Source organism: Strigops habroptila, chromosome 4 (genome assembly GCF_004027225.2).
Source record: "Strigops habroptila isolate Jane chromosome 4, bStrHab1.2.pri, whole genome shotgun sequence".
Classification (NCBI taxonomy): Eukaryota; Metazoa; Chordata; class Aves; order Psittaciformes; family Psittacidae; genus Strigops; species Strigops habroptila.
Genome location: NC_046358.1, coordinates 73825535 through 73853435, shown reverse-complemented (window position 1 = coordinate 73853435; position 27901 = coordinate 73825535). Strand labels below are relative to the sequence as shown.

Sequence of the window (27901 nt, the reverse complement as noted above, 5' to 3'; positions counted from 1 at the left end):
ATTAGGAATTCTTACCTTACTGCAGAAGAACTTGTTTCATTCCTGGAAGGTACTTTATAATGTCATTATGACGATATTGTTTCCAGTTCAAGTCTGAGATGCATAGAAAACCCGGGAGCAGTGCTTTTTGTTTGGCTTACTTATTTATTTATTTTTTATTGCCTGTGAGATTATCAGTACTTTAGTAGAAAGGATTGTCATTGATTGATTACTGAGCCCTAAATGTTTTTTATTCCTTTTCTCTATATTGATGTTAGCGATGGCAAGTTCTGATATGCATGATAATACATTTTAGTTTTAAAGATAGGTTTTACTTCTGATTTTATAACTACTGCTCTCTAATGCTGGAACATACTCAAACTTGAAAACAATCAATGTATCTGTGAGTCCAGTCTCACTCTGCTATTTGCATATGCTGGTTGTGTTCATCTACTCTCATGAGCAGTAGCCTGATGTGCCTTTATCAAGTAATGCCTTATGCTGACAATTAGCTCTGGTGCGATAGTAGCTTTGGAAAATGTCTTATGCTGAAACTGAAACATAGGGATTTTTTGGTTTGTTGGTTTTTGTTTGGTTGGCTGTTTTTGTTTTTTGTTGTTTTTTTTTTTAATTCAGTATGGCTAAATATTCATTTGTTCTTTGTGATACTAAGAAATTAGGTAATGTAGAACAATGGCAGGAATGTAATTTTTGATGAAGCAGTCAAACCAACCGTCTTGCAACGCACATTGCAAAGGCAAAATAAAACTTTGTGATCCCTAAAATGGCATCATTTGTTGGGCATGTTGATTTTTAGACTCCCAACAATTACAGAACTGTCAGGTGTTACAGAGCTGGTGTTTGTAGTCTTCATTGGATTTTGTAATCTAATGGAATCTTACCATACATAAAAAATTCAAATTGTCAGTATCAATAAGATTGTCTCCAAATTAAATAGAGTTTGTGTTTTTCATTTTGTTTGTATTTTTTACTAAAAGTGAAAGTAAACAGGAATAAAGTAATTTATAGGGAATAATTCTGTAATAACTGCTTGAGAATATGGGTGGAATTGCTTCCACTGTTCTTATGTGGAACAGAATTTCAATAGTACAGGTATTTTCTTCACCTTATCACTGACAGACTTGTTCATAATACTGCCTCCAAAGCACACAAATGTTACCTTATCTCGGCTTGCATTCACAGTGTTGACGAACACATATCAGAATCTCAGTAATCTGAAGGATGTACAGGATTGGTGAACGCAAATTATTCCTTTTTTTCAGCCTTGATTTCTTTGATTATCTATATACTGAACTGTTCGTTTTGTCTGTCTGTCATAGTCATATCTGTTGTGGTCGGTACTTATGATGTGTCCACACTTCTAAAGGCTACTGTTAGTAATTTCTAAAGCTCTTACAGAAGTGATTAGGGAGTCATGATTGCTCACAAATTGAGTCTTTTTTCTGCTTGACACTGATCCTGTGATAGTCTCCCCACTTAATCCTCACTAGCAATTTGCCTATAGTTACAGCTAACAGGAGGTGATTAGAGGGGAGTTGCCCACTGCCTTTTTACTTCTGTTGTAGTGGCATGTTAGACAGAGGCTAGTGAATCAAAGCTGTTTTCCTATTAACTCAACACCTCCTAATGCATTAGAGCCACTTTTACCTAATAACAGTGTTCAGCTTCTAGCGCTGTTTTAGTGTTACTTAGTATTCCTTTTAAAACATCACAATGAGCATTTTTAAAATTAGAGAACAAAAAGCATAAAGCAGCATACCCCAAGATGAAAGCAAAATAATGAAACTAAATGGTCTTGTCCTTTATCAGCACATGCATGTAACACCGATTAAATTACAGAGAATTTTCTCCCTGCATCAATAGGCAAGTAGACTGCGCTTTCGCTAAACATTACTTTAATTGCAGTCCTGGTGACAGGTAACTGATGTAATACTTTTGAAGTGATAATGGAATACATTTACAAGTGAGATCAGCACCAATGAAAGGGTAATAATGAAGAGTTAACTTTTCAAGTATTAGTTACAATGAAGAATAATATGGAGGGCCTGAGTGAAAATATCTAAATATTTACTACTTCTTATTTTGACCCACCTGTAAAGCATATATTGAGGATTAGTTGGCGGTTATTGTTTTATTGGTACAATATGGAGTCTTCACCCTGAAGTCTACCTTCTCTGGTTTTTATAAGTCTTATTTTAAAACCTTAACATTGTTTTATACTTTACTACTTTATTGACAGAGCTCTTAATTATTTAATTAGTCTGTTTTAAAGAAGCTATACGAACGGGTTTAAAGACCTCTGTACTGATGAAGAATCCAAGAAGTGTCCAACAGCAAGCTGGCTTGTGTTTGGTTTTGGACATCAGCGAATAGATGTCCTTTTTTAAGATTTACAGCATGCATCAAATACAGTGCATATATGTAACGTTTTAAACACATCTTTCTGTGTTTACTGAGTCTACCACTGGGTTACATGTTCATATTACAGGGACTGTGACTAAGGTTGCTGTCCCAGTTAAAATAGCTAGTTCAAGTGCAAAAATACAAAGGTTGCAGTTGTCAAGCACGTCTCTAATACAGATAGATTGGTTGAGATGCAAGGAACAAAAGAGGTGGCATCTCCAGCTGTTTCATGGTTTTCCTGCTGTTTCTGTTAAGAATTTAAACTTCTTTATCTCCTTTCTACTCTTGAGGTTCATTTTGCTGAGGATAAAGGTGTATTTCAGGAAGACATTAATGGATCTATTTTATGTGCTTGAGAGTATATAACATGAAAAAGTTATATTTTAACATGCATTAACGATTTGAAGTAGACTGCTAAAATACAGGAAAACACATAGATTTTGGCTCAGCTCAGCCAGCTCATCCCATTGGGAGAGACAGAAACCTCAAAAATGGCACCTGTAATCACAACTAATTTGATCGTGCATGACAAGAATAAACAAAATTGGACAAAGTTTTCTGCTTTTAGGTTGCTGAGAGATTGTTTTATATGCGGTACACACACACACATATAGCTAGCTAAATAAATGCATCTGTCTATCCTGAAATCATAAATCATTTTATAGTTTCTGAATTTGTCACAGGTCTATCACGTATTTTGTCAATAAATCTTGAAGCAAACATCTTCTCTAAAAACAATACACATTATTTTGCTCTGTGTCAGAGTGCTATTTTCAAGCTCAGGCTGTTTTTTGAGAGAAGTGAGAAGTATGTAGAAATCCTAGTGCTGGTGTTTATGCCACTTTCCATTTGACTGGCAAAAGCAGACAGGACAGTAACAATAGTCTAAGTCAGGTCACTCCAAAATTACTGTTTCTTTCTTTTCATTTCGCACGCTTATGTTGTCCTGTCTGGAGCTGTCAACTGTATAGAAAAACCCTCAGTGTTACAAGATATGCCAGTCCAAAAAATCTTATCTTGTGTTAAATCCTTGGAAGCATGTGGTTGGATCATTAGGGAATCCAAGATGTAATTGAATTCTGTAACGGATCCCACTTTGCAGGAAACGTTTTGATGAGGAACTCTGTAATCCTTTAGTCCTTATATTTTGTTTTCAATTATACATTGTTTTTCTCATTGTTAATATGGCTGCAGAAATGTATCCCATAAATTTGCATAAGGAAGCCAAGTAATAGCTCCTATCGTTTATCATCTGTTCTTGGACATGGAAGACAAATGAATCAACAGTTTTCTGTTGTATATTCATTTGTGGGTTTTTATATATGGGAAATACTAAGCATTAAAAATTACATAAATTCTATTATACAGAAACTGTTGAGGTTCTGGTATTACAAAGCCATAAGCAAAAAAACCTTTCAGAACTATTCTGAATTGGTTTTCATGGTTTTTGAAGGTACTACATGCAGAACCATAGGAAATGTATGTAGTCTCTTTACAAGACACATTGCTGTAAACTACTGCCTGACAGGGTATCTGTCTTCCAGAGTTGTTGATCTGCTTAATAGCCAGGACTTTAAAATCTGTTTTGTTTATTGAAATAATAAGTGTGCCTTAGTTGTAAGGTGAAATACTGCCAATTCATTTTTTTAAAGAACCCTGAGTAACAGGTTTTGGTTCACATTCTTCTATGCTATTTTCACACAGAAAGGAATGTCTTTGATTTTTCTGAAATGCTGCTGGAATGTTGAATTTCCAGAGTTATGCAGGAAAAACTTAATTTTAGTAATGTGAGCTATTGAGATAGGAAAAAGCATTATTTTTGTATTAAACTTAATAAGGATAATGGGTTTATCTCAATGCTAGATGTCTGTATCCCATTAATAGACTTACTTTGTAACTTTGTTAGTTAAACTTTTGTCTGTCTTGTCTTTTCAGGGGGGGCTTGAGGTAATGGACGGTGGTAGCAGAAAAGTGAAGCCGTTTCTGATTGGTGATTGCAACCCAGGAGTGTACAAAGTCTGTATAGATACGTGGAAGGATACAAAATCATTGTCCTGAACGAATGGGACTATTAGTGACGTTAGTCAAGGTGAAAGAAATAGCGTGAGATGGATGAAATCTGAACGGATTCAGATGTCGTGATATTAACAGCATGCCGTAGTTTACCCAGGGATTACTTATAAAATTGTACATGGCAGGATGTTATTCTTTCATCCTTAAAGTCTCTCATGCCCTACCTATTCTAATGTAATGCAGCATTCCTCCTGGGGAATGCTGTGGTATGCTGCGTTTATGGCTAGAAGTGATTTCCAATTCCAAGTAAATGCTCAGGACACGTTGTGAGTGTATGTCAGGATAAACACAATGTGCACACAGTCTGCTCTCCCACTGTCTCTGAAAGGAACACTCAGGTGCATCAAGCAGAACGGGACACGGACTGCAGTGTTTTTCAGAATGCATCTACCTACAATGTGTCCAGAACCCCAGTGAATCATAAACAAAGCACAGCTCTATTTATGGTCACAGGCACTCTGGGTTCCTGAGATGTATGGTATTGGCATGCAGTTCATTTTACATGTCTTTCAGTGAATCATCTGTTAGCATGTTGATGTTCTTGTTCCTTCAAAGTGCAGTTTCTTGCTTCACAGTAACTGTTTAAATACCATTAGGATGTCCTGTTTGCCTAGTCTGTGATTTTAGGACAAAATGAAGATATTGGTAAGAGGGGGAAAATCCTCTGTTGCTAACATCCAGAGGAAAAAATTCAGTTTGGTCTCTAACCGTAAAATTGAACTGTATTCTACTGAAATATCATGAGTAATACAGACATGGAACATCAGACAGTGACTTTGTTACTTGTGCTTCTTTTTCCTTTAATGATCAGGCTTTAGTGTATGTGCTTGGGCTTGGTTGTCAGGTATTTTTAGAGTCTGATTTCAAACAAAAGGCTTTTAAAGATTGGAGTGCAGTGAGCAGCTCTGTTACTGAGGCCCAGACTGTACTTTGGCAAAGTCATGTCTGTAATATTCATGTTACGACAACTTTAGGGGTGGGGAGGGAGGGCAGGCTTAAAAAATTCCATAAATGATATGACTCTGAGTAACTAAGGCTCATATTTTGGCTGTTACTGTGGTATTTTTATAATCAACTTCTAGAGAATTGCCATGCTGGAGAGGGACTCATCAGGGACTGTAGTGATAGGACAAGGGGCAATGGATTTAAACTTAAACAGGGGAAGTTCAGAAATTCTTTATTGTGAGGGTGGCGAGGCACTGGAACAGTTGCTCGAAGAAGTGGTAAATGCTCCATCCCTGGCAGTGTTCAAGGCCAGGCTGGACAGAGACTTGAGTGACATGGGCCAGTGTGGGGCGTCCCTGCCCATGGCAGGGGCTTGGAACTAGATGATCTTAAGGTCCTTTCCAACCCAGACCATTCTATAGTTCTATGAAATTATAGCAAACCAAAGCATTTCTAGCACCTTTTCTGTCTATAGTCTACAGCAGACAATCAGCAAAAGGCTGATTGAATCTTATTCTTTAGTACCTCCCATTACTTTCTTAGGTAGCAGTCTGAGAGTGGAAAAAGGGCTCCAAACCTCACCTACCTCCCAGGGGAAAGAAGGTAACACTGCAAATGAATGAGAAGGTCCTGCCCTTCTTTGTACCTGTGTAAGTATTTGTGCAGCTGTTCACTGAACCAAGTCATGAAACTCGTCTTGGCAAAGCTAACCAATTTGCTCTGGGTTAATTTAACCTAAGTCAAATTTCCAGTCTTGTTCACCCATATTCATACACAGATTTGGGTCAGCACATGTGAGAGGGCACAGCAAAGGTCAGTGTCAGCCATTGAGAACTGCAAGACTGGCACCACTCTTTGGAAACAGTCCCTTCTTCTGCAAGCTTATTGCTGAACCACAGCATTAGTAGAGAAGGGAGAGAAGTATAAATAGCAGAGTAGTTCCAGAAACGTTTTTATGTTCCCTGTGACCATAAAAAACATTGAAGAATGCATCCTGTACTAGTATATATTCAAATCAGGACAGCTCAGAACTGCGTTTGGAACTTCGAATATCCTGCATGGGACATACTAAGTACTTTCTTACTTAAATGGCAAAGATGATGTGTTTGGGCAATGGTCAATGCTGTGGAAATAGTCTTCAACCTTGAAGTTTTCTAATCCAGCCGTTAGCATATAAGCTATAGGAGAATTGATTTTAGCTTTATTAAAATGTCTGAGGTGGGATTTTTTTCTTCCCTTCTTCCCTCCTCCACCTCTCACACTCTCCTCCCCACCCCCCCGCCCCCAGCACTAAAAGTTTTTTTTTTTTCTCATTTCAGTAAATTGGGATGCAGAATTGGGTGCATTATTGAATTGTTTCTTCTTGCTCTTGAAATCATCTGTGGTTTGCTCACAGAAGTTGGCATATATAAAAATAAAAACAAAACCCTATATAAGCAAGCAACATTGACAGTCTAAGGCAGAAGTTATTCTGGTGACTGGTGTACTCTAAAACATTATTTGGTTTTATGAGGAGCTTCTAAAGAGTGTCGAGGATATTTTCCTTATTTTAATTTTATGGAATAGTTTAAAAACTCTAGAACATTTATGGCATTTTTTTGTTGGGAATTAGTTCTTTAATGTAAAATTGTAATGTAAAATACCATTGCTAGTATTTTAGAGCATATCTTTTGTTCTTTGGTCAAGCATTCTTCCTCAAAACCGACTAGTGTCAGATGTTTCAGGGGCAACGACCAAGTAATAAGTAGATGAGAGATAATGTGCCTTTTGCAAAGATTTTATCTTAAGCCTCTGCAGACAGATGTTGATGTAAACTATAATACATCTGTATGGTATCAGGAAGTTTTTTCTTTTAAAAGGTGTAGTTGTTTATCAGCTTCAGCCCCTCTGGTCCTTGCAAAGTTCTTTCTGTAAAAACAACTAAATGCTTTTATGATTTTTGAGTTTTCATATATGTAAGACCCACAGCTCACTAACAGGAATTTTTCCTCTCTGATAATCCATTTTTACCTCTTCCTGGCAGGTGGACATGTAACATATTTACTCTTCAGTGTAGAACAGGGGGAGGAAGCTTACTGCTTACTTCATTAAAAAGTCCCAAATATAGTGTATTGTTAAGGAGGCATTACCTTACGAAGAACCAGTAAGAAAACAGAAAAGTTTATACAGCCAGTATGGCTATGCTAATAATTTTGTTCACAGAGGCACCGAGATCTCAGTTTCCTGCCAGTGATGAGTTTGTTTCTTTACAATGATAGAAAACACCAAATTGCACTGGGATATCAAAGTGGGAGATAATAATATCTGAAAATGCTTGCTGTCTTTTCTTCAATACCTTGAAAAAGATTCTTAGTTTCAGTGATTCTGATATTATATATGCTTCTTTATATAGAATAGTGAGAAGTAAACAAGTAGTCGTGTTTTTAATTTTCTGTTCCTGAATGTTTTTACACTAGACCTACATGGCATACAATATAATATGGTGGTTTTATGTGTGCTACAAATGGACAATGCAGTGAAGGATGTGTAGTTCAGGAAGAAAAACCAACTTGTATTGGATTTTATGCAGTGAATTAGGACAAGACTCTTGGCTGCCTGCCTATAGCAGGGGGGTTGGAACTAACTTATCTCTAAGGTCCCTTCCAATCCAAACCATTCTATGATTCTGAGAGCTATCATGAACTCAAAAAAATCCATCTAAAGTATTCCTTATATGCTTGCTACCTGGCTGACACTCAGTCTAGAAGAGAGGTAATCTCAGGGGCTTGTGGGAAACACCCACAGGACATTGCATGCCTCAGGAGTGAGTGTATCTGAAGCTCAATATAACTTCTTCCATTATTGTGACAGCATATACCATAGATGGTATAAAAAATACTTGAACCAACAGCTGTCTTATTGTTCTTAAAAATATAAAACCATAGAACCATAATAATGACAGCCTTCTGCTCCCACATTGTTTTTATCAGGCTTGCTTCTAACATTGCAAAACTCAAGATAAAACCAGCAAGGGTTACTAAATGCATAGAACACACATTCATCTCCCAACATCTGTAAGTTAAACAGCATAGGAGGCTAGAAGCAGAACTGTATGTTTTGCTTTCTTTCCAGATTCTTAACGAATTTTATGCTCAAAAAATTTAGTTATGGACAAAAAGGATAAGTAACTTGGACATAAAGCCAAGAATTTATTGTTAATGTAACTTAAGTCTAGTCAAAGAATTATTAATAGTACAGCTTTAATTTCTACAAAGAGAGAAAGAAAAAGAAATAAAACTATTACAGAACAAGTCTCCATAATAGTAAAGCAATTAAAATTGTTGCCCGAGTAATTTCTACCCTCCATGTTAGCAAATGAGCACATATAAGATTTTTTTGGTGATGCGTAACAGGACTGTGTCAACAAGTCTAGACTTTTCAGGAAAGGAGCTTGGAGACGTTATCATCACAGAAGTGTGCAAAATTGTGCAATAGTGCTACCTGTTATTTCATAGAGGCATTAGAGACAGTGCTGTAAATACTGTATGGAACTCTGTTCTGGCTAGTAGCCTGTTGTATGCTAAATACGTTCTATTCTGTAGCAGCTTAGTTTGACCAGTTACAGTATTGAAAGTGACACGTGCGTATTTTTGTAAGTATTTGTATCTAGCATAGAACCTTGGGTTGCCTTTCCTTCTGTTTTGAATCCTAAAGCATCATTTGTATGTAATAAAAATCATACCAACTTTCAATGCTTTAATCTCTTACTTGTTTTTCTCATCATATCAAGATGTTAATCTTGATTCTTTCTGCACAAAGATAGGAAGGGTTTAGAGTTGTCTGCGACTTGGAGTCATTGTGAAAATTGTATGTATTATCACATCCTTGATATATATATTTCATCGCAACTATTTTTTCTGGGATCATCTTAGACAATAAATGAAAAGGTCGTTTCTGTTAAAGCAAAGCATTATTTAATAATGTGTTGAAGTTGGAATGGACATATGCTACATGCTCTCTAACTCCTCCACTTTGATTTCTGTTGACCACAGCATTCGGGTTAGAGTTAGATTTCCATTAAATAGCAAGACAAGTCTGTGAGTTGATGCAAAGCAAAACTGTATTATCTCAGCTGTCTGTTCATTGTGGGAAATGGTAAGTAAATACTAAAAGTAAAAATAGCCATGCTGTCCGGTTTGTCAAAGGATATGTTTAATTTGCTTTGTGTATGAGTGCTTGGATTTCCCAAGTTCGTGGGCTTGGAAAGCGCCTCGTCATAAACTGTCCAGGAGTTTAATTATCTTATTCTATTAGGTTAAATTACTAAACAGCTTCTTCAAAGATTCTGTTCTGTGTTTGAATAAATATAATATGCAAAAATGTGAAAATAGCTCCTAGTATGATACCCAAGTGGGATATGGTGGCTTTGTGGTGTCATATTTTGAGAAATTATTTAAAGACACACAAAAGGACACTGTCACTCTGTTATTTATGTTAAAAATTGTTGATGTTCTGTGCAGTGTGTTTTTTCTAATTAGAGGAAAGCTGTAGAATACCATTTCCATAATCGACATGGGAACAGAAACTCAGCAAAATTTCGTGTATTTGCAGTGAAACTGCTCCTCAGCAACATAAAAATGGCTTTTAAAACATAAAGGCTGTAATTAGAATAAGTCAAATCAGTTGGAAACAATTAAAGCCAGAACAGGCTAAGCTGCCTTCTAAATATTTGTCTGGAGATTAGCCCTACTCTTACAGCCCCTGAGAAGCATCTTTGATTTATGTATAATGCTTGACGTGGCAAAGATAATCCTGCAGAAGGCAAATGTACACAAATTTAGATGTGCTGTTAGGCTCTCTTTGTTGATTTGACAGGAGGCAGCATATTGGAAGTGATGTTGGAGAAATGAGTATAGGGTCACATTAGACAAATTGCTTAACACCCTCCCCCCCACCATCATCAATTTAAATTCTTTGAAAAATGTAGTCATTCTTTGAAGCTTTTAGGATGCACTTTAGAAGTCCATGTGGAATAATTTTCTGCATGCCTATGAGACAGTTGATGTGAGTCTCATTGTATTTAAAATTATAGTCCTGAGATGGAACTTGCTGCTTGCTGCTTGTCTGACATCAGCTATTAAAATACAAGTGGAGCTTGGCAGGTATAAATTTGAAGAAGAAAAGAGATTATGTAAGGAGATCAGAATTGTTAATATTAATCAGCTAGTTGTGGAAGAATGGTGATTTAGTCTGTAGAAGAGTTGGAAGAACAAACAAACAAACCAGTCAGACATTGCCTAGCCAGTTACTTCCTGACAGCCCTTTACTGCACTTTTGATAGCTGGAAAGGAAAAGATATATAGAGCTAATGCACTTGATATATTGTGAACGTGGACTGGCTGTTGCATTAGCTGATGGATTTAATGGCATTAGCAGAAAGTAACTATTATGAAAGCCAGCCTGTATTTTTAGGATAGTGAACCTCTACATTACTGTTAACCCTTCACTACACACGGTATAATGGTACAGAATGGTGAAAAATTGTAAAGTATGTAAAGCTGGATGATTTGGAATGAGTTTGAAACATTAGTGAGCTTCTCCATGTAGATCATACCTGTACTTTGTGTAGTTTTCCTCCCATTTATAATCTCTACAGCATCCCAAACTTTTTGTTTAGCTGGTGAAAATATAATCAGTCTAATGTATTCTCTTACTGAATTTTAAACAAGACCATTAAAACTCCTTTAACGTGCGAAAGTAAGCTTCAGAGAGGGTTTCCATTTCATCTTTACTGAACTGAGGCTATAGCACTCTTTCCCTTTGCACCACAGTGAGAGGCTGTCAATAATTCAATAGCCATGGCCTTGATGGGCCAAGGCCTAACTTAGACTTTAAACAGAGCCAAGCAGCTTGTCAAAGTGTGATGTGCTGTCAATGCCTGACTGATCTATACTGCATGAATTCTCCCTCAGCTCTTGATGTATGCCTGGGAATAGAAAAAAAGCAATTTTAGAAGTACACCTAGTGTGAAGCACCTGTTTGTTTGGAATTTGTAATAAGGGAAAGTTATACTTGTAATGAAGCTCAATGAAGTCATTGCATTTTTGCTTAGAGGACCCACACTAAATTCCTGTCTAATAGCATCAATATGTTTCCAGCATCTTCAGGAAAAGAAGTCATGATATTTGTAATGGGTTAGTGCCTTAAAGCAAGTTCACTTGGAGCAATACATAACCAATGAGAGGCAACTTTGCTTAATTCAAATTACCTATTTATGTCTTTCAGTTTTATTGCTATTATGCTATTAACAGTCAGTATTGCAGTAATGAAACGTCTTCATGGCTATTTATTTTCATTTTTTTCCCCAGTGTTGTGTATGATACATTCATATCCTTTCTAAATGCTCTTAAGTTGAAGTTGCTTGTATCTTATAGTTTACTTGGAAGCTGAAAAATTACTTTTTTTTCTTTTCCCTAAGAAAAGAGTTTAGAAAAAAATGAACAAATGTGGTAACTAGTTGTATTCTAGTTCTGTTATGTTTTATACATAAACATAAAAGAGGAGTTATGTTTAAGGTGTCTTTGAAAAGGTATAAGAAAGTTTAAATAAGACTTTACAATATCTGTCTAAAACCCAAAAAGCTAGCATTATTGAATGTGTACTTAGTTATGGTTTAAAGCGTTTGAATTTCACTCCTTTTGTTGCTAAACTTTTCTTATGATAAGATTTATTGGGATTCCAAAGAGAAAAGTAACATTGCTATTCTCGCTTTAGATGCATTTGTTTTGTCATTGTTTTCTTTACAAATCCTTGTTTTTTGAAGTTTCCATATCCGCAGAAAGTTTCTTGAGACATGTAGGTTCTCAGCCTTCAGGTAATTTTTTAATAGAGACACGAGAGACTAATAGAAAAATAAATGAGGCCCTTTAATGTTTTACAAATGCTGAAACCTTGTGCTAGTGGATTTGATAAAGTCGGGGGTTTTTGTAAAGCTTTTTCTATGTTTTCATTTTAAATAGCTTGCTCCCTAAGTTTTCATTTTTCAATGAAAACTTCAATGTTTGGTCTGCATTGATGATATTGTAGCTTTTATCCTTCGCACAGGGAAGCAGAGGAAACAGTGTAAAACATGGTTGATTATGTTTCTCAACGAAGGCTTTATTTTAGTGGCGTGGGTGCCTCATACTCCAGAATGTAAACTAACTGAAGCCCCCACCGTAGGCTGTTGAATGGAGGAACAGACAGATTTTCACAAAAACCAAAACAATCAAAAAAGATGCTGTTCTTTTCCTATATGCTAAGTTGTTCCTTAAATTACCCTTTAAATGGTCCTGCTCCATTTTATTGCTAAGTAGGACTGATTTGCTTAACCTACAGCCAAGGATTGTGTATAGGGCTGTTGACTGTTGTTCTGGAGATCGTGTGGATGCTAGAGTAAGTAATACTATATATTGGGCAATTAGGCAGCAATTTTTGCATGAAACAAACTTCACACCCCATCAATTTACCTATGTTGTTTGAGGTGCTGTGTGCTCATTGCACTTGACAATGTGGTAATTATATTGGTGCAACATTTTTTGTGGCAATAATCTTCATTAGAAAAATTGTGCGTGACAGACTTCATAATCTTTGACAACATCACAGATCACAACTAAAATTCACTGTTCTGGCCAGTAATCCTCCAAATAATTAATTCTTCCAGATTAAGTATTTTTGGCTCTTTGAGTGCATATCTGTACAGAAGTGAAGAAAGCTAAATAATCAATTTTTTTAATTTTTACTTTGAAAAATGCTGTAGGCCTTGATGATGTGTTGCTTTGAGTGATGGCCTGAAGACTCTGAATGAGATTGTGACACACCATCATAAGATGAGCAGAGAATGAACCTGACAAGAATAAGAATTTATCCTGTCTGTAGTGCTGTGTTTAAATGCAAGGAAGGTGAAAATACATGATTGACTTAACATGCTTGCAGAAACAGAAGTTTAAAGACACTCCTCCGACATTTGAGATGAGGGGCTTCTTCACTCTGACAATTGTTTACATTCTTGACTTTACTGCTTAACTGGGCAAGTAGAATTTGGTACCTTTTCAACAGATGACCTGTAGAAGGATTAGAACACAATTCTTGTCCAGACCATTCTTTGCTACCCCAAAATCAGTAAGACGCTCCTCAGATGTGTGATAAATTGGCTGGGCATATATCTATGTCTGAATAGTTGTGTCATGCATATGACAGTAATGTTTGTTAGAATTAAGCTCTTCTAAGACCAGTTTTAGCAATTGACTTTTGAGACCATATCCCTGTGAGGCTTTTCTCCTCTTCCCCTGTGTGCAGACAGGGGGCTGATGCAGCACTCACTAGTTTTTGTCATTGCAGGTTGAGGGATGGAAATCCACTCTTTGCGGGCCTCTGTGGGTATGTGACAGAAGTTAGGGAGCTTTTGCAATCACCCCAGTATATTTCGATCACCAACCTTCAGAACTGTGGATAAGTTGATTTTTGAACCTAAACACAGGTATTTGAAATTGAGCTACTTACTAGTGTGCCTAACTTTAGGCATCTAATTTAGAAGGTATTAGCAAAGTTTCCCAGGTAGTGGTCATGGCAAAGTAAGGATTGTTTTACTTAAGGACTTTAGCAAATGATAGAAAGGGTAAACAGCGTACAGTGAAAAACTATTTAATCAGTATTTATTCCGGCACTGACTCTAAGGAGAAGAAATCCTTGCTTTTTTCTTTCCTCCTCCCCTCCCCCTTCCTTTTTTTCTTGGGTATTTTAGGTATCTCAGGTGCTAAAAATACCAAATGAAGTACCACATGCACTCCTACATGAATGAGTTGTCAGGCGTGTGTATCTAGTAGCCTTAATTCTTCACATCTTGAATTCTCTTTGGATTTTAGCATGTGTTTGTTGTTGTTACACATAGGTACCTTTTGCTAATGTAATCAGAAGAGTATCCACTAGGTTTTATGATGCCACCTTTCCGTGTAGAACCATGTAAGCCTTACAAATGTACAGAACTGCGTTAGCTTTGCTGTACTGAAGGAACTGCATGTGTGGAGCCCTGGGTGTAGCGTAAGTTTGGAAACAGCCTTGCTTATTGTACAAAATCATTAGAAGCTCTGTATCTGGGAAACACAAGAAACTCGAAAGGCTAGGTGAAAGTGAATAAAAATGAGACTTGCAAACTGCTTTTGCTCCAGGGCTGGTTTTAATGAGCTTGTCCCTAATGAGTTGTCCCTGCAACTAGCTTCAGGCCTAAACAGATGAGGCAGGGGTTCTGCTAAATTTTTGATGGGATTTGCACTGGTTTTATGAGAAAGCAAGCAGTAGAGAGTGCAAAGTTGTGTCATGAATCTTTTAAGAGACTGGATTGTTGTCCGTCTTGTCAATAGGGATTGTAGGACCTGATTGCTAATAGAAGACATGCCACATGCTTGTTGTACTGACAAACCTGAATTAATAAGGTAGCATATATGTCAAGGGAAGATTTGGTTTGTCAGGAGCAGGGACTCTGTGACCAATATATGATGCTTTCTAAAAATTACTATCATCATATGTTATTGAATTGATTTCTGAATGGTGGTGTTTGCACCCAGGTATAGTCATGTACAGAAACAGACTATGCTTGGCTATAGGCAGTAAGGCTGACCACATGGACCATTTTGTACTTGTTGTAATGCAAAGATGGATTAAAAAATTAATTTATCATTTGATGCTTTTATGTTCTAAGGTTTGTTGTGGTAGTTTAATTTTATTTTTTAATTACGTGGATTTCTAGTTGTGTTTTATTAACAGTTTGTTCGCTCTAGAAATAAAACAGAATTTTTATTGAGATTCTCTTAGTTTAGTGTCTTGGTTCTCTTAGATTCTTTTTGATGTTTCCAGTCCGTCTATTGTTAATATGAAGAACTGTCAACAAAAGTATTTCTTAGGTTTCACTTATCTAACAAGATTTTCCTAGTGGCTTAGGTGGTTATAAAAATGCATGTTAGGAGCCTTTATTGCATATAGGAGAGTATTCTTTTCCTCTTCCATACTCAGAGATGTATTGCACCCTGCGTTGATCATGTAAGGGATGTAAACAGGCCTTGCTTCCCTGAGCAGCTGCTACAGAATTTCACACCAGCTTTTGATGGTCAGGCTACAGTGTGAAAGTTAGTGTTGGATTAAGTCTACTAGTGTAAAAGTTTTGTTTCCACTGTGTGCTATTTGGAGAGTGTAGGAAAAACATAACTTCTTTGAAAACTGATACTTTTTTTAGATTAACTTCTGATTTCTAAAGTGTAATTTGAATCTGTATCTTATGTGTAATTTTCTTTAGAATACTAATACAGGTCCGTAGTGAAGAAAAGATAAATACATAAAGCTTGGGTTTTACAAAGTTAAATTAAAAAGTACTTTTGAAGAATAAAAATTACTTAATGAGATAATATTCTTTTAAAATTATGTTACTCCATAAAGTTTAGCAACTGGATAGCAGTTGCATTACAAATTTCTCAAAGTTGTTTTTTCTTTTTTAGGTAAGTGTAAATAGCAGAACCACATTAATCAATAAATTCGAAGATTCTCCATGGTATTTAATTAATTGAAACGAAAGTCATGATAAGTGAGACCAAGACTTAATGTCATGTTTCTGTTCTGTCAAGTCTTTTTCTTAAAACATAACATTTTTTCCTGTGCTGTGTTTTAATTTCTTGCATTTTTTTTTCCCTGCTGCTACTTATTTCTCCCATGCATATATTATTTTTGTTGCTTATCTGTCCTAACCTAACTCTCATTTATTTCTTTTTCTAATACTTAGGCATTTTAGAGCCTAAGTCAAGTAGCAGACTTCCAAAAATATTATTTCCAGGTATTAAAATAGGTTGTTTAAATGTTCTTCCTCAGATATCCTGAATGCGTAGCAAGTCTTCAACCTGCTTTATCACGGCTTTTTCTTCCTTCACTCCCGCTATGGCTGCATTTGGTTTTCTTACATCTGGAAATTAAACCAAACAATCTCTGCCACGTGTATGTGGCACTATAAACAGAAATTGAATTTAGGAGATATGGGGAAAACATTGTTTTATTAATTTAAATAGATCATATAACTACTTTGACTGAAAGGAAAGCCTGCTTCTCATTTTAAAACTTAGAATTTTCAACTGTCTCCAAATCAGTGTTTGAAAAGCCTTTTGGGAATAAAGTTCTTTTAAGTTTTCACTGGTTCAAAATCAAAACAGCAGGAAGAGGTAGGTGTTCTCACACATGTATTTAACGCTCTTTTCAGAGACAAATTCTTTCAGATTAAAGAAGATTCCAAAGTTAGAGTTTCTTTGGAATTGGTCAGGTAATTTCTGAAGAAGACTAAAATAATAAGCTTCTGTTGCTAATTTTGATTTATGTGATGTTCTCAGTGTTTTCAAGCACTGCTGTTAGTGCAAACAGTAAAGGTCATGAGCACAAGGGGAGCATTCATTCAATATGAATGCTTTAGGGGAGCACAATGCCAACTACTCTGAAGGGCATAGATTGTAGCCGTCCTTCGTGTTAAACTTACTTTTGGAGGGGTTGATTAAAGAAGGGAAGCAACTTTGGCTGTTCATTCAGGTTGCATTGTTGCTTAATTTCATGCACATAGATTCATGTCCAGGATGTGATAGGTTCCCACTGCTTTCAGCAGTGTGTGCATGTGTGATTGACAGACAAGTTTCTATCCCCTCACTGTGGTAGATGGTTCCTAAGTATTTGTGATTTTCCTGAGACATCTTTGGGGTTCCCATTTGGCAGATATGTATCAGGTTTTCATTCCAGAATCTGCAGTTTCATCAGGAAGAATATATGGAAAGCTTTTGTTGAAGCTTTTGTCCCTAGCGAGGTGGGGTGTACCCTGTTATTTTTAGCATGAAGAAGAAATCCTCTTCTATTTTATCCTTAACAGTTTTCATAAAGCCAAATTCAGATACAAAAATAAATAGCCAAATTTCCAGAAAAGTTGAAGATGTTCAAGGGTCCTAGACCATATTAAAAAAATGTTTACTTTTCCAGGGCCTAAACAGAAACTAGAAACTAATCTGGTTTTTGAAACTTGGCCTTTATTTTGAGACCGGATGAATGAGGATGGGTTTGCTCAATCCCAGCTAAAACAGAAGAGGGGTTTAAAAACTTAAGATTGTTTTCTCCAATTGCTTGAGTTTATATGTTTTTGTTTTTCCATTTCTGCCTTCTGAGAAAATATCTTCACCTTTTCCCATTCTGTCCTGAAATGTGGTTGTCATCAAGACAGTACGTAAATGCTTTGCTTGAAGTTCTAGTCATTGTAGTACATTTTAAAATAAATTCTAACAATTTTAAAAATATGGGTTTCTGTAAATAACCATATTGTATTTGATTTAGAGGTGCAATGAGGCAATAATTTAGCACTCTGAACACTAAATAGATTCAGTTTTGGGTTTTCGATGGACTTTCAGTAGGAAAAACTAGTATTTCCTTTTTAGGTTGGGGATTGGAAAAATGACAGTAAATTCCTTCCTTTTCTCCCTTGCTTCAGTAAGTCTGTAACTATTCACCTTTCAGGTACACAGCAAGACTTCCTCTGTTCTTCTGAGCAGGACAGAGTTCAGGGAAAGGGAGAGCAGGCGCTTTCTTAGAAACACTTGAAATTATTTTGTATGACCTGTATGAATGCCAAACGTACGTATTTTTACCATAATTTTTAGTATCGTTCTTTCATATCTTTTGTCCCTCAATTTTATTATCTTTAAAATACTGAATGCCTAGAGGATTCTCCTAAAAAATAGTTGATTAAATATGTGTATGCACACAGATGTGTGTGCTCAGTTGTGTTCTAGCTTGCATTAAGTTTAAAGCAGTATAATTCTGGTGAAGTCATAAAAAATTTATTTCACATGTAAAGATTTTCATGCTATAGCATTAAAATGGCTCATGACAACATGGAAACGCCATTTGACTATCAAGTAAGTTGCCCCAGAGTGAGTTTTTCTCCTCCTCCAAACCAGCCTAGTTTAGTGTTCTCATAGGACCTCTTCAGTTAATCCCAACACTCAGTTGCTGGCGTTTCCACTTGGAGACATGTAGAAAGGAACTGGAAATGTGTATGTATTTTTAAATGTCTGAGGGTATGGTTAGTGGTCATCAGCCTCCTTCAGAAATGTCAAAGAGCTGTAATTCACTTGATGGTCTGAGTGAAGCAACAACATGGGTAAATTTGAGGAATGGATCTGAGTTTCTCTTGGTGACTGCTGTTTCCAACATTATTGCTTTGAAAGTGTCAGTTTTATGAGACATCATGAGCTATTCAAATAACCCAGTTATTTGAGTAATAGTAAAAGTGCGTGTTGTGATACTGATTATGAAATTAGGTTTATTAACTTTATTAGCTAATTTTCCTTTCTCCCTTAGAAAGAGGCTCACTGAACAGTACTCTGTAAGCATGCTATATACTCCATCACAGCCAGGCACAGGCTGTACCAAATACGTATCTGTTTCAGCTGAGACCACTGGCCAGACCTCCTCCTCACCTCCCAATTCCCTAATCTAATCTAACTCTATGGGGTTTATGGGGGTTCATTTAAGCAACAGAAGCTGTGCTATAATTGTTACATGTGCCAGCAGCGATTTGTACCATCTGGGTATGAAAAAAAGGCTAGTACTACCACGGAGGAAGATCTTTATTCTATTACTAAGCCAATATAATTCAAGAGCGGCTGCAGAGCAATTGGAAACTGAGAAATGGGCAGCTATGTAGTTATAGTGAAATGTCAAAGTATAATGAAACAAGGGAAATGTACTGCTTCGTGATATGAGCCAAGTTACAAGCAGGTGGCAGCAGTAAATATGTATATAAATAACAATATGGATGAAATGTCAAGGTTTCCAGCTGGCTTTGTAAAGGCATTTCAGGAATATTAGAGTAACAATGTAGTTTGACAATTTAATACAAATACGTATCATTTCAAAATGCATATATTTACATTAAGGGCTTAGGTATCCTCAGGTTTTATCACACTTAAAATTTAGCTTCTGGCCCTACGTTTAGTTAAGACAGTCTTACAGTCTGTGAAACCTCAAACCATACGGTATGTTTTATGGAAGACTTGCTTCCATCTGACGCCTTGTTATTCCACATAATGAAACCCACAGTGTTTCTACCTGTACATTTTTGAAAATGGCTATAGACTAAGACAACTTGTGTATAATGTTACAGAACTATATGTGGTGACCTGTTTCCATGCCAAGCCTGTAAATTTAATGTGTGATGAAAAATGCAGACAGGGTCTTTGCTGGCTGTGACAGAAGATCATTCAGACAGACCTTTCAAACTGGAGAGCAAAAAATTTTCAGAACGCTCTTTAGGACATTCCAGTCTCAAGCATAAAGTTCTGGCTTCCACTATTAATTCAATGATGTTATTAGCTTTGAAAAAAGAAGTTCTCTATGATCAACATTATAAAAGTTTCACAATAGAGACCATCAAAGAAAAAGAAGGAAAAGCATTTTAAAATAGATTTTTCTTCTATTTAACATGTGGCAGTTCATACTACTTTCTCTGCAAGAGTTCTGATGGAGTCTAATGCAGCAGGAGGAAGAACTGACACATTTCAAAACTTTCAGCTCAAGTATCCATAGTTAAGTTGCAAGCTGCCAGGAAGTCACAAATTGACTAGAGAAGTAGATAATAATGAAAATGACCTCTTAACATAGTTGTTAAACAAAGCTTGCATTTTATTTGCTGAGTAGATGCTTTAGAGAGCAGCACTAGCCTTTCCTTGGGGTCCATTGTGTGTCCTGGAGATGAAGAAACTTACATTTATATTGCAGGATTTTGTGAGTATGAGATGAGCACAAGTTAAACTGTTTTTAAAGTAGTGATATTATAGGGATAAATTAGACTTATGCCAAGAACTAGGACATTATGCTTCAACTCTAATACCTTTAGATATTTTTGGAAGTCATATAGTGAAATTATGAAGTCCTTAGAATTAGAGATTACCAATCCATTAACAGTAATTAATACAGTAGGTGCTGGTGGGTTACAGCTTGTGATTGTCAAATTCAACTTAAAACCAGTTACTGACTTTTTATAAGTAAAGCATATCGCCTTATAATGCATAGTCACTTAAGCACATCTGTTACATTGGTGTATCACTAGTTTTATGGACCTGTATTAATTCCAGAGTAAACAGTGAGCACTCTGCTGAAAGGCTGTAAACATAGATACAAGTCATTCATCTAGAAATCCCCAAGCATGATTTGCCAACGGGCTAAGTGCCTCAAGTATCTTACCCTTTTTGATGTAGCAAGATGCTGATACCGTCCATGCAATAATACTGAGCATGACTGGCGAGAGAAGTAGTAAGGTTTATTCTTTCATTTCTTATGGTTAAATTTGCTTCCCTCTAATATTGAAGTACTATCAATCCTAAAGTTGTGCTACAAATTTATGAAGCATTATGGATTTGCTAACAGCGAAATCTACAGTTTTCCAAGATCAAAGTCATCCAGTGTACAGGTACCCAACAAGTTGTAAATTTATCTTCTAAATTTCTAAAGTTAACTACCACACTTACAGCTCCTCTTCAAAATCAGGTGTGAGTCCATAGATCAGAAGGATCACAGAGTCTAAAGCTGTTAATTACATTTGAAGTGTATTTATCTGATTTTAGGGTCTTTCTAGCCATCTCAAAATCTTAGAACAATTTGGTTTTTAAATTACACATTTCATCTTCATTCCTTGTTTTTTCCATCTTGTGGCCTTTGCTTTGACACAGAGAAAAGGATCAGGATTGTGAAGTTTTTACATATTGCTTTCAGTTGGCAGTGCCTTGCTCTCTTGTCATAGTATTGCTAAGACAGTTATGAAGAGATGAAATTTTTTTTCAGAAATTCACACACACTGGGAACAGGTTCAAAACTGCAAAATTTTGGGGGTTTTTTTTGGGGGGGGTGTTGGTTGTTTAATGCATGCTAATACTGAAAATATATCCCAAGATGTGGGAAAGGCTGTGTGTTAATGCTGTCAGCTCTTTATTGTAGTAGGTAAGCCTTTTTGTTTTGTTCTTTTTTTGTGTTCATAGAGTTCATAAAACATTGCTGGGGTTTGAACTCTTTTAGTCCAAACAGCAGGAATTTCATTTGCCACTGATATTTACCAAATACAGGAGTGGGGAAGTTTGTGCCTTGTCTTTATTCAGGCCCCAAAATGATAGCAAAGAACAGCTGTGCAATAAATGATTTCAGCAGGTCAGTGCTACTACATGCAGAATGTAACTGACATTACAGAGAAGAGTTTTCAGCTGTCTAATACTGAGGATGCATAAAAATCTTGCTTGTCTAGAAATGTTAGAATATCAGATATAGGAGATGAAACAACAGGCAATTACTGCTGAGAATAAAAGGCAAATTCAGGTGAATTTATAGAGGAAGTTATTTCAGCAGTCCTGATACATATTTAAAAGCATAACCTTTTACATACTGAAATAAATCCCTGGATCATCATAAAAAAGGTGGCCAAGTGGGAAAGAGAATAATTCTATAGAAGGTCAGATGCCTTCTATAGAACTAGGATGAGGAAGAGCTTGGAAATTACACAAATGAAGATGCAACGATTCCAAGATTTTCTTTCCAGGTGGCAATGTTAAGATGCAAAGGAGTTGGTGTAGGAGAAAGCTAGCTCCAGTTTGTGGAGTGTCACATGGAAATTATTCTATCTCGGGTAAATGCAGACTAAAAATTGTGAGTTCTGCCTAGCAAAAATGATGAATAAGTAATTTAGGTTTAACAATAATGACATTTTTGTCTGTTGGTAGGATAATTGAGACTCTTTTCAATTTAGAGTCTGAATTTGGAATATGAATCTTACTGTTTAGGTATAATAATCTCCAGGGATCAAAAGATTTTAATTTTAGGAAAATTTATATCACTATCTTGAGTCCAGATGTTTGTTACATTATTTGTAATAGCTGAAGGTCATGAAATATTAAAGGAATTTTGATTTTTAAGAATGAATTTAAACTCACAGAATGGTTTGGGTTGGAAGGGATCTCAAGGATCATCTAGTTTCATGCCCCCTGCTATAGGCAGGGACACCTTCCATGAGAGTAGGTTGCTCAAAGCCCCGTCCAGCCTGGCCTTGAACACTGCCAGGGATGGGGCAGCCACAGCTTCTCTGGGCAACCTGTGCCGGTGCCTCACCACCCTCAGTTTATTTTTAGGATTATGTAACTTTGATATCAATGATAATTATTTTAAATTGTCCCAAATCTTATCCAAGGAGATGTTTTTTCTCTTGCAATCTGACGAATAAGAGTTGATTTATCTTTTCCAGAATTTTATCCCAGGACTGCAAAGCCTAAAATTAATCTTATCAACTGGAAATTAATGGCATTTAAATAAATAGGCAGATTTTACTCCAATTCTTAATGGACATATATTAATCAATTGGGAGTGTCATTATCCTCTGTAATCTATGAAAGATGTGTTGTAAATGATTCTGATACATTTTCTGCTGTTAGGTTCTCAAATTTAGCTTCATCGGTTTCTATATATCATACCTATATATAATTTACATGTGTAGTTAATATTATACTGGGACAAATGCAGAAATGACAGTTCGGCACTTCTGCTCTTGTCTTGGCAGATATGGTATTTAGGGTATAAATAATAGATAAATAGCATGGTTATATTTAGCTGATATATACAGTAGCTGCTACTTACTACTGAAAATATTGTAGTACCTTAGAACCTACTTATGATATCTTTCAAAGTTACCATCTGAATACATCTGCTAATATAAAATAACTGGAGTGGAGATCTGTGAGTGTCATGAATTTTTATCTGTTTATACGATATTTTTATAACTGAGTATTAAATAAGACACACTTGGAATTCAGTTTAAATGAGTTCAACAGATCAAAAGAGAAAATGCTCTCCTTAAAGGACAGGTCATCGCTTTTTTCTAGCAAGTGATCAAAGCTTGCTTCATTGAAGCAGTGGTTAAACACTTCTGCAGCATGCTGATGCTTAGGTTTCTTTTCTTTTCCATGTCATTTTGCTGTACCCCCTGCAAGGACAGTGAAGGTAGACAGCTGAAGGACCTCCTAGAAGAAAGGACTGCATGTGTGGCAGAATTCCCCATGAGGTTCCATCACATTTGGTTTAAACATTTCATATTCATATTGAGAGTCTTTTATGCTGGTTTTATGCTGATTATACCTACAGGCTATTAAATGTTATCAGATACTTTATAGTTGCAATTTTGAATGCAATGCATGGTATGAAATCCTTTTAAAGGGGTATGTTTGACATGGGGCATGAACATTTAAAGTGAAAATACTTTCATAAACTCACATCGGTTGAGGGTGTCATCTTTGTTCTTTTAACTCTCAACTGCTGGATGTAGCATATGGCTCACGTTTGGAAGATGAGGTAGATTTTAAAATATCCATTCCTGTGACTTTTGCTTTTGCTGTTTTGAAATATAAAAACACAAGTTGGTACAGATGATCATGTTTGTTCTGACAGTCCAAAATACGATTTTAAGGAGTATGCTTGGAGATCTACATCTGATATTCTATTTTATTATATTCCTCATAGCTAATTAGGTTGACATACTGGAGATACGAAGTTAAAGGAGAAAGGAATACTGAACAGAGTCTGCTAGGAATAAACTGGTGTATATTACTGAGCTATCAGTAGAGAACGATCTTAACCTGTTCATGTAAAAGATAAAATTTCTTCTGCACAGAGAAAGAACAGCATGTTTGGAGTATATGTGAAAATGCAAAGAAAAATTAAATGAGCAGAATTTAATCTTCCAAGCACCTTAGAAGCTGTAATCATGACAACATATATCATAGAGATGTAGGGAATCAATATAATCTGTTTCTTCAGGAGAGACTGGGATGTGCTCTAGTCAGTGTGGTGGATCCATGCCAGAAGCAGTCTGAAAATTCTGGAGTTGTTATCTTGGCCTGTGTAACCAAGACCAGCCCTTCTTTAAACTGAAGGAAAGGAAGGATTATGCAGATACTCAAATAATATGTTATTTTCATCTGTTCTACAGCAGAAGCATAAAATAAAAATGAGCTGATGGTTATTTCTGTTATGTGGGTGGCGTACACCATTAGACACAGTGATCATTTGGATGAGAATCGCTATATACTAACAAATCTCATTTAGGATTTCAGAACTGCTAAAGCAAGTCCTAAGGAGATAAAAACCTTGGGAAGATGAAGATAGAATTCCGCAGATTCTCCTGTTGTTTTAAAATATTTTTAATAACTTTTGAAATCCTATTCTTTAATATTGAGAATACTTATGGGATTGAATTTTCTGGAACGCAGATGTTACTTTTACGGTCAAATGTCTGAACCAAGAGAGAATTTAGGTTAGTACCTATAAATGAGTATTCCTGGATCCTACTTTCATTTGTGCCCCTGAAGAGCTGTGTGACCTTGGACAAATTGTGAAACCTCTCCATGTTTCATTTCCCCATGTTTGAAATGGGCATAGTATGATTTGGTTTTTGAAAACTAAAATTGTCAGCAAAATTAGCACATACTCGAGGTCTGAGTGACCAGCTCTGGCAACTCACATAGAGATGATTTAAGGCATTACTGCTTCTGACTCGGTGCCCTACCTCTGCCAAAAACTCCTGCCCCCTCATGACGAAGTTCATAGAATAGGCAGTATACACACATCTAACAGTATGGTTTATGCCCTTGGGGGATTAATTTTAGTTGCCATCATTTTCACTTTGGTTGAGTAGTGGGTGCATCACCTATTTTCTCAAATCTGCTTTGGAAGTAGTTACTCCTTGAGGAGAGGAATGGGTCACACTGCTGGGAGCAGCAGGTTCCTGATCTCCCCAGCACGAAACCTCAGAGCATGAGAGCCGGTGCTGCCAGGTGCCCACACGCTAGATGCTGTGGGGCAGGTGAATGCACTCGAATGGCTCCCACCCTTGTGATAGCTGACATCATTGTGATAGCTGACTACTGAACAATTTGATAGTGTCAGGTCTAGTGAAAGTTGCGTAAAAAGTGGTTAGTTTGTGGTTGGTTTGGTTTGTGGGGTTTTGTTTGTTTGTTTGTTTTTTTGGTGTGAAATGGTGTAAATGTAGCACACCATTTATTTCTGAATAGATTTTCTTGTGCCCTTCCTGTAAATGATGACATACACGTGGTAGCATTGAGCAACCAGGAACAGGAAACATGTAAAACAGAAGTCTACAGAGTGGCAATCTGGAAACGGAAATTATGTACTTCTGTTCTTAGAAATGAGCTCTCGAAAACTTTTGCAGACAACTATAGAGATAGCAACACATCTTTTATATTACTAAAGCCAGCAGGAACCACTTTATTGAAATAATTACATTTAAAATACTAACGTAGGGATGCAACAGTGTTTTTTAGTAAAATTAGAAATAAAAGGGGCATTTGGTACCAGTATTTGCATTACTGTTATATTCAGAATATTGTGTGTCTGGTGCTTTATGATGGAAGTGTGATCTAATAGAAACAGACCTAGTTTAGTCTCAGCCTCATAAATACATCACAAAACTGTGCTGAAGTGGAAAGAAAGTAACAAGCTGTGCCTGAAAGCTCTAGGATTAAGCACATCCAGCAAAAATACTTGACAGATCCTTTGAACATACTGTTGAACGATAAAAAGAATGAAAATATCCCATCTTCTGTACCCTGCTTTTCACCATCACAGGTACATGAAAGAATACACATTTTGAAATGAATTGAAATAAAATCCTATGTGACCTACCTTAATTCTGAACCAAGCTTGAAACATATTTTGATTAAAATAGTTGACAGTACGCCAGAAGACTTTCTCGCAAGTCTTCTAAAAAAATTATTATTTTTTATTTTTCTGTACCTTTATAGGAAAGTTAAATGGCAGGGCTCACATCATCTATATCAATGTACAATCATTGGAGCATCTACTAGGTTTTTGTAGCTGGTTTACATTCTGTTTTAATTCAGGAGAACTGGTTTTTAAATAATACAATTTGAATTACACTGTGCTGATACCTTACAGGATCTTTCTGGAAAAATTGTGCTTGTAGATGGAACAGCATCAATTCTTAGTGTATTAGGGCCAATAGTCTATTCTGGGACAGGCATCTAATCAGTCAGTAGTCCAAAATCCAATCCCTTTCCCATTCCTTCTCGGTAACACAGCTCAGTTACCTGAGAGGAAATATCTTTCTTTCTTTAGCCTGATATTAGCAATATGTTTTCGCTACTAATATTTTACAGTTGTTGTTCTGCTTCTAATCTCTGTAGGATTACAGATTTCTGGTAGATCCACAGGGCAGCACCTCTTCCTGCAGTACTGGTCTGTACTGTGAGGGGAATGTGTTCTCCAGAAATTATGCGTACCCTCTGCACATTCTCATTCCAACTGAATGCCACAGTAGCTGGTGGCACTTTAGAGAAAGCAGAAGTGTATTAGAAAACAACTACTTATTATCTGGCCAAGTGACCCTGATTTGTTCTTGGAAGGACCGAGATAGCCCTAGTCTGACTGACTGCTTCACTGCTGTCATCGTCACCATCCAGATTTTTACCCTTTTTTTGCATTTTCATACTGCTTTTGAAGTCAGTGTGCTTCACAGAACAAACCCATGGATTCTCCAGACTGAGAACCACTGATAAATTATGTAGATGTAGACTTCTAGGGAAAGGAAGATACGAAGGCTACAGGGAAGGAATGAAGGAATTACGGAATCATTACAGGTTAGATCACTGGCTTTACAGTCTATTTTAAACTGTGGTGATTATTGTGTTTTGTTGTTTTGGGGGATGGTGGGGTGGGAGTGGTGTTTTTCAGTGGTGTTTTGTTTGAGGGGTTTTTGAAAGTTTTTATATGGTTAAAGTCTTTTGTTTCTGATGTCTGAACTAGGCACATGTAATTTACTGTGAGAGATTGCATCTTCTGGGTCAAGAGAGACCCTAAGTCTAAATGGGAAATTGCTTCATTGCGAAACAGAAGGATTTTTAATCATCATGTTTGGGGCATAGTAAATACTTAGGTCCTAGGCTTTATTTAGGCTACTGTGGTGCTATTTTGTACTGAAAAAGACAAACTAGGGGCACTTGGAGATGTTTCTTAAATCTAACCAGTCTGTCCACATTATTATACTAGAGCAATGGTGGCTTTCATAAACCAAAGACTGAGGAACAAGTATTTCTTATTAGTCATCTTGTCTCTCTGGTGGCTTTATCAGTCAGGCTTTCCTTGACTAGAAAGGCTGGCCCGTTCCTTACGAGGGGAAGATTTCACCAGAGCACGGATTAGGCCATACCACAGCCTCCTTTCATGGAACTGAAACCAGTAAATTACATGTTCCAGTGCTGCTTTGAATGAACTGATCTCCTGCTTGTGCTATTTATAATTTGTTTGGGCATGCACTCACAAATGTTTTCTGTGATCTAATAATAGCTATTACTGATAGCTTCAATGATTTCAGCTGTTGAATCTG

The 27901-nt window shown here is 36.5% G+C and overlaps 1 protein-coding gene across 41 annotated transcripts in view; it reads left to right on the top strand.

Moving 5' to 3' along the window:
* Nucleotides 1-27901, top strand: part of RBFOX1 (RNA binding fox-1 homolog 1) — a 1252174-nt gene that overhangs the window by 1059877 nt on the left and 164396 nt on the right. The window contains exon 1 of one of the 41 annotated variants that reach the window (XM_030482317.2): nucleotides 17962-18078. The exons of 39 other annotated variants lie outside the window; for them this stretch is intronic. In XM_030482317.2, the coding sequence (XP_030338177.1) occupies nucleotides 18070-18078 (9 nt within the window). In that variant the 5' untranslated portion in view covers nucleotides 17962-18069. Of the gene's footprint in view, nucleotides 1-17961; nucleotides 18079-23506; nucleotides 23546-27901 lie in introns of those variants that run through there. One more of the 41 variants, XM_030482314.1, reaches the window with a different exon arrangement.